The sequence below is a fragment of the Pteropus vampyrus genome, unplaced genomic scaffold, assembly GCF_000151845.1.
Source record: "Pteropus vampyrus isolate Shadow unplaced genomic scaffold, Pvam_2.0 Scaffold350, whole genome shotgun sequence".
Lineage (NCBI taxonomy): Eukaryota > Metazoa > Chordata > Mammalia > Chiroptera > Pteropodidae > Pteropus > Pteropus vampyrus.
In genome coordinates, this window is record NW_011889131.1 from 972,903 (window position 1) to 985,023 (window position 12,121).

At 46.4% G+C, this 12,121-nt stretch overlaps 1 protein-coding gene and 1 pseudogene across 2 annotated transcripts in view; both read right to left on the reverse strand.

Annotated features, from left to right (window-relative positions):
- Positions 1-3,818: 3,818 nt before the first annotated feature.
- Positions 3,819-12,121, reverse strand: part of CHMP7 (charged multivesicular body protein 7) — a 10,435-nt gene continuing 2,132 nt past the window's right edge. For both annotated transcript variants that reach the window (XM_011378979.2, XM_011378980.2), the window contains exons 2-10: positions 11,912-12,083; positions 8,333-8,518; positions 8,062-8,195; positions 7,178-7,226; positions 6,811-6,930; positions 6,425-6,523; positions 6,141-6,201; positions 5,491-5,670; positions 3,819-5,256 (exon numbers count right to left, since the gene is read on the reverse strand). In XM_011378979.2, the coding sequence (XP_011377281.1) occupies positions 5,204-5,256; positions 5,491-5,670; positions 6,141-6,201; positions 6,425-6,523; positions 6,811-6,930; positions 7,178-7,226; positions 8,062-8,195; positions 8,333-8,518; positions 11,912-12,083 (1,054 nt within the window). In that variant the 3' untranslated portion in view covers positions 3,819-5,203. The remainder of the gene's footprint in view (positions 5,257-5,490; positions 5,671-6,140; positions 6,202-6,424; positions 6,524-6,810; positions 6,931-7,177; positions 7,227-8,061; positions 8,196-8,332; positions 8,519-11,911; positions 12,084-12,121) is intronic.
- LOC111731144 lies at positions 10,849-10,967 on the reverse strand (annotated as a pseudogene).

Below are 12,121 nucleotides of genomic sequence, written 5' to 3' on the forward strand. Positions count from 1 at the left end.
TTCTGAGGGTTTTAGGAGATCTGTGCCAGAAATGGGGGTGAAGACCAAATAGATATTTCTTATTATAAATCACAATATCACAATCCTCCAACAATAACCTTGGACAACTTTTTTACCATTTCTAAACCTTCATTAACTCATTTGTGAAGTAACAGTACCATCTCATTGGAAAGATTAGTCTGTTCCAATAGCTTAGCATAGTGTAGAAGTCACGAAGATACAATGTTCAAGGCCCCTTCAAGGATTTATTGCCCAGCTGTAGGGAGCCATCCTAGCTGAGGTCACCCCCTTTCCAGGGGTATCTGACTACTGAGGGAGAAGGCTCGGGATGGATAAAGGCCTGGCCATTTCTGCCTGACATGAGACACTAATGAAAAATACTCACACTAGAATTCCCCACCAGGGTGACCAAGCGTTTGAGGGGCCTGCATCGCAGATTGACTTCTTCCTCTCCCCGGTCCTGCATCTTCCCCTTTCCCTTCACAGGTGGTAATCCCTGATACCCCAAACTCTGTCTCCAGGTCTACTCCTGGACAACGCAATGATAGTGTCTGGCAGACAGTAAGTAACATTGTTACCCAATAAATGATAGCTATTGTTCATTTTTGTGTTCTGTCATTGCATTAAAATAGAAGCCAGAATCCAAGATTGGGCATTTTGTTCCTGACCCACCCAACCCCTGCTCTGCAAATGCTTAGTGCTGTACTAATCCTTCATTGTGCTAGTATCTTGACATTACCCTTTGTTATGGTCTGAATGTGTCTCCTCAAAATTCATACATTGAAAACCTAACCCTCAATATAATGGTATTAGAAGGTGGCGCCTTTGAGGGGTAATCAGGCTGTAAGGGTGTAGCCCTCGTGAATAGATTAGTGCTCTTATAAAAGAGGCTCCAGACAACTCCCTTGCCCTCTTTCCACCAAATGAGGATACAAGAAGGGGGCCCCCTGCAGCCCAGAAGAGGACCAGCCCTCTCCAGGACGGGACCATGCGGGCACTCTGATCTTGGACTTCCAGCCTCCAGAACAGCGAGAAATAAATTTCTGTTGTTTCAGGCCACCTAGTCTATGTTGTGCGTTTTTTTTTTTGTAGCAGCCCAAACTAAGACACTTTTCCTCTGACTTTAAATTCCTGGAGGGCAGGGGCCCTCTCTCAAACTCCCTTCTTTCTTCCACTGATTTGTTAGCTCACACAGAACAGGCACGCCTCTTAGATTTGATAATTTTTAAGTTTCCTGGGTTGGGAACTCCAGCGTATTTTGAATATCTGAATTCACTTACAGCATGTATAATCTAAATATGTCTCTATGAACCTGGGCTAACCCATTATGTGATATCCCAGTAAGACAGCCTACATTCATTATACCACTCAGGGGGCTAGAACCCCACTAGCTGAGGTACGACCCCCGCTGCAGTTCATGACTTGCTTTGGGGTACTGTCACTTCATCACACCATTAGTTACTCACGAGAGTCCTAAATATGGCTCTTTCAGGAAGTGCTGTGTGGTCCACAGCTGCATTTTCCCCCCTGCACAATTGATGTGTTTGCTCCAAAATACAAGTCAAAAAAGTTACCTTCACGGTGCATATCAGCAAAGGAACGGTGTGAAGACTGTCCTTGGTTTCCCTAAAAATTGGAAACTGGTCAGCTAGTCAAGAGGCAAGTTTTGATCCATAGTCTGCGTAACTGCAGCCCTGACAGTCAGAAAAAGCTATCTGTGAACTCAGATCAGTGACACACACCGACCACTCATCGACCACCTGCCACCAACCACCACCAACCACAGGAAGTCATTTTGGAGTTATATGGGTTTTGAGAGTCTGTGTTAAGGGAGGCCTGGGGTAACAGATTACCAAACCGGAAATCAACAAATCTAAGTTCTGTTTCGCACTCTGTGACCTTGGGCAAGTCACCTAGGCTTCAGTGTCCTCAACTGCAAAATGGAGGCCTTGCCTGCACCTGCTGAGGCTCCCTCCAGCTCTCATGTTTAGGGTCTACGACCATGTGTTGTCTGTGTGCAGGAGGAGATAAGAAATCACGCTCTCCCCAGAGTAGCTGCAACTGGAGTAAGAATGAGATGTTGGTGGGGGAAACAGCGAAATACTTCAAAAGAAAAAGAGTTGCCGAGCTCACCAAGCTTTGTTTGGATTCCCTGTGAGTCAGCAGCACTCTCAGCGGCCTTGTCTTTCTGAACAGCTTTGGTGGTTTTCTCCTTCCGGACTGCCTGGGTTACATTTCCAGCAGACCTTCAGAGTATTGTGACCTCTTAGGGGGCAAGGGATGGGGTCTGCTCAACCACGGACTCTGCCCGTCAGGAAGGCAATGATAGAAGGCTTCAGTTTAACCCTTACCCATCCATCCCTAGGCAGGGTGTCTGACTCACGTCCCAGGCTGAGAGCCTCTCTCAAGGAGACCAAGAAGTTCTAAGGCTGCGCCCTCCCCTCTTCCTCCCACTTCCCACACCTGTTCTCCCTACCGCATCACCCTCCAGCCACCTTCTCAGGCTTGGGCTCCTGTCACGAGGAAGCAAGGATTCAAGAGAAAGGAGAAGCGCACCGTGCAGGAGGACACTAAGACAATCAGAACTTCTGGAGTCATCTTGTCTGCTTCACTTCACAGATGGGAAATGAAGGGCCGGTGTCACCAAAGCCATACAACCAGCAGGCAGCTGATGTGAAGACTGGAACCGGGCTTTTTGATTCCCAGACAGGACCAGCCCCGACCTGATTCATTACATTATCTCCCTATTTAATCTCAGTGGAATCACGCATAGATGATATTTTAAGAATTGTGGCTTTGCAATGGTTTGATTATCCAAAGAAATAGCCAAAGGACATGAGAGCTTGGCTATCATCTCTCGGTGAAGCCATCCCTGAGTCCCCCAACTTGTTCTCTGAACTTACCTCTGTACCCCACAGGATGCTTCAAAAAGGCAATATCTGAACCTGATCCATCTGGGCCTGATGTCTCACCATACATAAGAAGACTCACCAGCTCCCTTAATAAACCAAGTCTACTCTTTCAAGAGGAGAATCCTGATTAAGACTCAGGACCCCTCCCCCACTCAGGAATCACATGCTGAAAACACAGCCGCCACCAGACAGCAGCTCCTTATTCTCAACTGATCTGGCCCAGACTCTATACCTTTCAAACTCCTGCAGCAGAGCAAAGAACTAGGCCCAGACTTTTAAACCAGACTCCAAAGGCGCTCAGGTCAGTGAGGGAGAGTAACATGAGACCAGAGAAGAGGCTCATGAAGCCCAGGTCCCCTGCTTTCAGCAGAGGGGGCAGGGCTGCTAGGGGTCAGGAAGGTGTTTCCTACTTCCTGCCTCCAAGAACCTTCACTCTCCCTTCAAACTTTCTGCCCTTGGCTTATTCTGACGCATTTCCCTGGTTAGTTAACCAGTTGACTTACCTAGAACTGTGTATCTACTACTGTGGCTAATCTTCTAACCCATTCCTAGTTCTGTCTCTGTCTCAAAGCCCATCCCCCCTCCCCACCCCAGGGTGTGACAAAAACCAGGCATGTAGCAGGTGCTAAGTAAATACTGGATCCAGATTAAATGTGGTAAGATCACATGGGCAGAGGAAACTGGGTCATTTAAACAAACAGGCAAAGGAAAAAGGAACGATGGCACACTCCTAAGACCAAGGCGGCCACTCAGAGGATGCAGCCTCCCACAGCACGGCCTGAGGTTGAGAACCATTGGTCAGGCTGACCGGGCTTCCCTGCTACAGCCCAGGGTGTAAACGCTGGAGGGTGGGGTGGGGAGGCATGAGGAACAAGAAACAACCTAAAGAAGAGACGAGGACAAGCATTCGGGTTTTTTCAATTATTTACCAGATAAAAAAGAAAAAATAGTGATTGTTTCTCTTCACCCCCAACACTTCAGTTTACCAGGGTCAACTGGGAGAGAAATTTGTTGAAAAGTGATTCGTGCTCCTGGTCTGGAGCAAATTCTTCCCCTCTGCTCCTCGCCACCTCAAGCAAGGGGGCCGGGAAAGGGCTCCAGGCAGCACTTGCACTGTGGCAGCAGAGTGGCAGTGTGGCTGTCATCTCCTCCTCTCCCTGTTGCCACAGCATTCAGACCCTCTCCTACCTGTCCCCCTAAGCCATTCTTCCCCACTCATCAAAGAAAGTGGGAAGATGGGGCTCGAAGATGTGGGGACAGGTGGCGAGCAGGACCGGGAAGTGCACAGCAGACCCAGCAGCAGGTCACGGACTTCTGCTTCTATTGCACGGCCTGGCTAAGGTCCTGTGCCCTGAGCAGTGGGCACAAAGCAAATGCTTCTCAGATGCAAACACAGAACCTGCTGTGTGCCAGGCTCCAGAAGGGGAGGCGTGTTGTTGTGTGGCTTGTTCTGATATACATATTAATGTTTAAATTATTCCATGACGGGGCAAGGCAAAGATTACGCCTCTTTAAAAAAGCATACGGGGTTTGGACACTTGGGGCCCTGCAGTCACCTGGGCTTCTCCCCCTCAAGTTCAAAAGTCCACCAATAACCCTTTCTCCAGTCAGGAGATCTGCATAAGATGGAAGAGGCAGCAACATCCACCAACCACATGAGTCCCCTCTCCAAATGTCATGACTCTGAGCCACTCAGGGGTGACCCCTCTTTCTGAACACCTGGTGAATTTGGCAAGTGACCCTAGAGAAAAATCTTTTACACTGTACGTTTCTCCACAAAGTGGCAGCTGTCTGATTCTCATTCTTCTCATTACCAATGAAAGTAGAGTGGGACTGGAAGGAGTTGTTTAACTGACCTCACAGACGCAATACATCCCTGTAAGAAACAGTGGGGGTGGGGGAAGAGGACTGATTTTGATTTAGCAAAGCTGCAACTCTTTCGCCTTCATTGGCTGGAACAAAGCTGGTGGGTGAAGACAAACCTAACTGAGCCAATGGCAAGAACTGCAGGCTATGAGACGACGGGTCAAACACAGAACGGTATAAATCGTGGCACTATAAAGATGAGAAGGCAGGTCCATGATACCAGCTGGGAGCAAGCCTCTGAAGCACACTTCCAGAAACTGTATCTGTCCTGTAGTAAGTGGTAGCATCCAGATAAATCAGAGTGGTTCTCCTTCCTCCTCTTCCCAAGAAATTCTGAGTTTCTTATTTAAATAACTATGTACATACATATAAGCCTGGTCTCTCTTTTATATGAGGGTCTTTCACTTGAGGGTCCTACAATGGCTTTAGAGAGTCGGTTCCAATTGCCTTTTTGGAGATTTACTGGTTGGGACCAAATCTGCAAAAAGAAAAAAAAATGAACACTATACCAGACAAATCTTTAAGCTAGAATCATCCCAGTGTTTAAGCGATCGGGGCTTAATATAAATAAATAATGAGCCTGCAGCAACCTTACCAGGCTCTGGGACCCTGGAAAATTGAGTAATTGGGCTGGGACTCATCAACTCTGTGTGGCTACTGTCAGCCAGAGGGCCCCATGCCCACCAGCAACCCTGGGAATACAGCTCCGTACCTCCCTCCGATAAGGACAGTTTCTCAAGTTCAGCTTCAAGTTCAGCATCCGAGATCCTAGGGTCAGGCACACAGTTGGTATAAAACGTCTCATGGGGGTTGTCGGGCAGATCCAAAGGTTCTTTGGTGGTATCCTGAAGAAGGATATCCAATTCCTTCTCCAGTTCCTCACTGTCAAAATCTAGAAATAAAAGACAACATAAGGACACATAAAGTCCAGGGAGGAAATGCATTTTTGAGTCAAGGATTGAGAATAGCAAAACTCAGCTCAGCTTTACAAGACGTCAAGGCCTCCTTGCAGGTTAAAAGAATCATGTGAGCTGAGAGGCAGAGGGCACCTTCAAGCAGACGGCCTTTTTCCATACAGAGCTAAGCTGTAAGGAGGTATATTCTGCTAACACCACGAAACTGACCCTGCTTCCTCTTGCCCTTGAGGAAGCATCTTCCAATCAGAAGCTTAGTCAGTAAGGAACGCTGGAGCACAGAGGGGTCATTAGTATAGACTCGGTGAGGAAATGACAACAACTTCCAACCACTCCTGTGGATAAGCCCGAGAGTGGAGGGTAGGAAAGCCCCGCTTGCACAGGGAAAGCCAGATCCATGATCACACCTACCACAGCACAAGGAAGCGAAGTCACCTTGACAACTCACCTAAGCCATTGGTTACCCCACCAGCCAGAGTCTGAGAAACTTCATCCTGGGTGTCACACAGCTGTAAGGGAAAGCACAGGCCTCAAACTCTCAGTGGTATCTCTGAGGACCTCAGCCCTTGGGTTTCAATGTTCAGGGTTACAAAGTAATGCTGCCCCATCCAAGAATCAAGGAAAGCTTCCTCCAGTTCACAAGATAAAGATTCCAGTTTGGGATAAGAGGAAACACAACAAAGTCCCATTTGTCCTTCTGGAGTGTACGTCCCTCCTTAACCCCTCCCGTACCTCTTGGATCTGATCTACGAGGCTCTCTGCCTTCTCCACTGTGACATCCTTCATGGAGAGTTTTAGGGCTCCTACGCCAGCCTGATAGGCATTGAACACCTAAAGAGAAAGCAGTTGTCGGTGCAAATGAAGAACACTGGGCAAAATATATATATAAAATGTTATTTCATCTCCAAGATAACTTTAGGGTTTTATTTTTGCCACCTGCGCTTGATTCACCCCACGTCCACTGAGGCCAAAGCGTCCCAACGGAAGAGGCAAAGGCAATCCCAGCTACATCCTGAGAGAACCCGGGCCTCTTCCAAACAGCAGAGCCACAGTGGAGGGGACAAGCGGTGGATGCCGGGGAAACTGGCCAAGTACTGGAACAGAGGGGCAGGGGCTACCATCTGATCTGTCTGGGAGGCATAGATCCGGTCCAGGATGCCTTGCACAGTGTCCAGTTTGGCATGCAGGGCCTCGATGCGCTTCTCTGTCCGCTGTTTGGTCTTGAGAGACCTTAGTGCCTAAGGGAGCATAGAGACTTGGTCAGTGTCGGACTGGGCAGGCCAAAGGGCCTAAGGAAGATAGCCCTTCCCAGATGCTAAGACCGTCCCAGGCCTCCTTCCCGCTCTTTTATAAAACAAGCTGTGGTGCCTGGGCCGTCCACAGACTGCTCCCCTTGAGCCCCAAGTTCTTCTCTGAACCGCCGGAGTACCTCTCACTGCCAGGCCAGGGCACAGGCACGCGGCTGGAGGGGAAGAGGAAACTCACCAGCTGCTTCTTTCCTGCTCGGCATGCCCGGCGGGCTTCTTCTTTATTCCTGTGAAACAAAGGGACGGATCGAGATGATGAGGCCATAGGATGGGGTGGCAGGGTCCTGAAGAGTCCCCAAGAGCAGCCCTTAGGCAAACACTTTCAGGTCTGAAAATCAAACCCATTCCACCCAAATGCAAGAAAAATGATGCCCAACAGCCCACTGCCAAGCTCTTGCAGCAAGCTGAGATATAAGCTTGAGCGCCTGCATGTGGGGAAGACACGCTGACTAAGTCTTACCCACAGGGAGAGGGGGCATGCCGATACGGCACTTTAAAAATAGATTCCCAATTCAGGAGCCAAGAGATCGAGAATTGATTCTTAACACCAGCAATGACCTTGGCCACATCCCTTCGGTTTCTCCCACTGTCAGATGGGTGTGAACAAGAACATTTTAACTCAGTGTCAATATATGCTAATTTTCAGAGAAGTGTTCATGTGCCTTTAGCAGGGACGCCTTGTATGGTCATCCAAGGGGAAGAGGAGGAGCCCCTCAGAGACCTCTGGAAGGCAGAGGCTTGTCTTGTATCCCCAAGTGCCCCAAACAAGGCCTGGCTCAATAAATACTGGTTCAATGGAGACTGGCATGGAAGAGCATAAACATAATAGTAACGTGTTTTGTTAACAGTCATAATCTTTGGGGGGGGAAGAACTAAAATTCACTCTTTCTCCTTTGCGACAGTCTGTGCTTTCCATGATTACTGTATTGCAGTTAGTTTTGTAATTAGTAAAAGAATAATAATAATGATCTTTTTGTAATGAGCCTACAGACACCAACGAATTGCTGGCTCCTAGGGCCAGCCAGGGTGAGGGCTGGGGGCGCTCAGCTCAGGGGTAGTTACCTCTCTGCTTCCTGGGATAAGGACTCCACTTTGCGTGAGAGCAGCTGTTCACTCTGCATCAGCTGGTATACCCCAACATCTACGTCGTTGACAGGAGAGACCTTGGCATGTGGCCCCCGGGCAAACTTCACAATCTGAGGGACAGGGACAAATTACTGCTGCCCCTACCACGAGTGCTGAGAAATCCCCAGGCAGGAATGCTGGTGAGCATGTCAGTACACACGTAACAAGTCATTGGGAAGTCAGTGAAGGAACAGTTGAACTCACATACCTTTTCCCCGTTCTGCTCGAGGACTGTGACCCTCTTCTCTTTCTGTAGCTGTAGCAACACCAAGTAGAAGGTCCTCTCGTCTGGACAGGAGCCTGCACAGAGGGTGCTCAGCTCCGACAGGGCCACCACGGGGTGAGAGGAGAGAGGGGAGTTCTGATACAGACGATACACCTCCTCAGCCTTTTCCTGCAGGGAAGGCAAAACATACTCACAGGCCCTGACCGCAGCCCACGGAGCCCCCTGAGCCCTGACTTCGTGCTTCCAAACTTCGACCATACCCAGCACGAGCAGGAGCACTGACCCTGTCTTCCCTAACGTGGCAGCTTTGCAAAAGAAAAAGGATTTTTTTTTTAAACCTTGGAAAAAAGTTTGGTGAATACGAATGAAACAAGGTACATGATATATTGAGAGCCAGCTCAGTGCTTGCACTTCCATCTGGGATTTTATGTTTAGGTTTCTCCCCAGCCCATGGTTCCCCAAAGGGAAAATGGGCTGGTGCGGTGGGATAGACCAGCCTGTGTGACCCTGAACCTGTCAGTCTCACTGGCCCTCAGCATCCTCCTCACAAACTGAAGAAGGTGGACGAAATGACATCTAAATTCCCTTCCGATCCTGGTCTCTCCACTTTCATGCCAACTGGCAACACTGTAGACGAGAACATTACTGCGACTATAAAGCATCTCAAGAGAGAAGTATGTGAGAAACAGGTGGGACAGGGTTTTTGTGAGAAGTCTAAGACAAAGGTTCCCGGAAACAATGCCACCATGTTCCTCCTACGTGGAAATCACTCAGTCTTCTGCAAACAAGAAATATTTACCGACGTCTGCACAGCACGCTATGAAAATATAGGAAAGGAATACCCAGGAGGCGAGAGGTTGCTTGGAGACAAACAGTTGTTGAGCAGAATTCTGAAGGGTGAGTAAGTTTCTAGGAGAAGCAGGTGGGAAGGGCATCTCAGGAAGAGGGGCAATTATGAGCAATGGCATAGAGTATGAATCAAGATGACGTTTATGGATGCCACGGGAAGGGGAGAGAGTAGAAGTACTTCTGTCTCGTACAAAGTGTAACATCTTCTATGCTGTCCTTCATTCGGCAGATGGTGTTAAGTCACCGAAGGGAAATGACATGGTTAGATTAACAGAGATCGAGCTGACAACGGGGAGAGGATGGACTGTAGCTTAAGCTTAGAGGTACAGAGGCCATTTGTGCAAGAGGGTATGAGGGACTGAACAGGGCAATGGTCACAGGGACAGAGAAGGGATAGATTCAAACAGCATTTAGAAGATAAAGCTGGCAGTCCATGGTAACTGGGTCTGGGTGGAAAGAGAAAGAGGAGTCTAGGGTGACTCCTGGATTCTGGCTTAAGTGATTGGGGGGATGTAATGCTATTAGTTAATAGCAAGATTATAGGAGGAAAAGCATATTTTAAAGGAAAGATAAAACATTCCATTTTGGATATGTTAATTTGGATGCCAGAGGTATATCCAAGAAGATCCATACAGCAGGAATTGGATATATAAATCTGAAGCTCAAAGAGACACCAGGACAGAGACAGAAGGTAATTAAAATCACAAGTGTAAATGACTTACCCAAGGGAATTCAGAGAGAAAAGTAAGCTGAAAAAAGACTAACGTTTAAAAGATAAAGACGCTCACAAACAAGCCCCAGAAACGCTGCTCAGGGAGAACTGAGAACCTGCGGTGTAATAACAAAGTCAAGGAAATGGAAAATTTTAAGGAGCGAGTGGTTAACAGTGTCAAAGGCAACAGAAGAGTCTAATAACATAGAACCTGAAGTTTTCCTTAGATTTGACTGCCCCGTCAGATAATAACCCTTACTATAAAGCTACTGGAGTGAGAACAGGATGGTATCCACCCACAAACAGAATCATCACCGGTATATAACATTAATAAGCTATGTTAAGACAATTGGTTATCTATTTGGAAGAAAATAAGAGTTTTTCCTTACCACATATAGCAAAATAAATACTGAATTATTAAAATTTAAATTAAGAAAATGAAAGTTAATTTGAAGAAATTTTTGGAGAAATCTGATTAACCATGAGGCAGAAGATGCCTTCCTAAGCAAGACCAGAAATTCAGTAGCTATCAGGGAAAATCTGAGACATCTGACTGTAGAAATATGAAAACTTCTCTAGGGTAAAAGTTGTAAGTAAAAATGAAAAGCAAACAAGAGACTGAGAAACAATATTTACATCTCTAATACTAAATATATACAATATCTCTATCCCTAACACACAGAAAACTACAAATTAATATAAAAGATAAACTATCCAATATAAAAACAGAATATAAAGAGGCAATTTATAGAAGAGAATATGTAAATGGACAGTAGATAGGTGAAAAGATGCTCAAATCACAAATAGAAGTATTATTTTTGTTCATCAAATTGGCAAAATTTAAAAGGCTGATGTCATCCAGTGCTGACAAGGATGTGAGGAGACTGGACACTTTAATGTAGTCTTTTTTTTTATTTTATTTTTTTATTATTATTTATGCCTACAGCACCTCGTTTTCCTACGTAGTCTCCCATTCAAGTACTAACCAGGCCCAACCCTGCTTAGCTTCCGAAATCAGACAGAATCGGGCTTGTTAAGGGTGGCATGGCCATAGACCATGGACCGTGGCTCCACTAGGGTGAGAACCCAGGACCTTCTGCATGTAAAGCAGACGTGCTAACCGCTACACTATGGAACCATGTCCCACTTTAATGTAGTCTTGACGAAAAGTAATTTGGCAGATTCCGTTAAACATATGCCACTTTTAGAAATCGATTCCACAAAAATAAAGGTAGAAGTACATAGATGTACACATAAAGCTGTCAGAGAAGTAACAGAGTAATTGAAATGGTTTAATTGTCCATCTGTATGGTAACTATTGCATAAATTGTGGGTTATCTATAGATTACTATGCAGTTATCCAAAAGAATGAAGTGGATCTATATTGCATAGGGATCTGGAAAATGCTCATGATCTAGTAAAGTGAAAAGACCAATAAAGCAGGTTGCAGACCAATAGATAAAATAAGATTCCATTTCTAGAAAATAATGGAGTGTATGTGTAAGCATATGTATGGACATGTATATTATTTATTCAACAAATATTTATGGACTCTCTACTCTCTGCCTGATGGAAGTAAGGCCATTGGTCAGCTGGAATAGGGAAGGGTTATAGCCACAGAGGAGGAAATTTGAACCTGGTTTGCTGATATAGGGGAGGGCAAAGTTGAAAGCCATGAAGTCCTCAGGAAACCTGGGAAATTCTTGTCAATAAAATATAGAAGGCAAAGCATTTTCTAAACATTAGCTTATCATGAATCCCTACAAATGCAGAAAATAATCAACTGTCAACTCCTAGACAAAGGATCACCCTTGAAACGTAAAAGTCCAACAACTAAAATAACGCTACAAAGTACAGAATAAGGGAGGTCAGGGAAACTCAGTTCATCACCTGTTACCATATAAAAAGATACATTCTTTTTCTAATGATACATGCAAGTAAAGTAGAAGAGCCTATCATTACACCAGATGACACCAGACCTCTCCCTTCTGAGCACCCACCTTAAGCAGCTCCACAGCCACAAGCACCTCCTCGGCAGGAACCTTATTATCGCCCAGCATGTTGGAAAGAGTCCACTTGAGGGGCTTCAGCAGGAAGACTCCAACCCCCCAGGAGATCCAGCTGCTGTCTACACTGGCCATGAAGTCTGACTCCCGCTGCAGCTCTCCACGACTGCAAAGAAAGTAAAGGGCACACAGTTGGCTTAATAC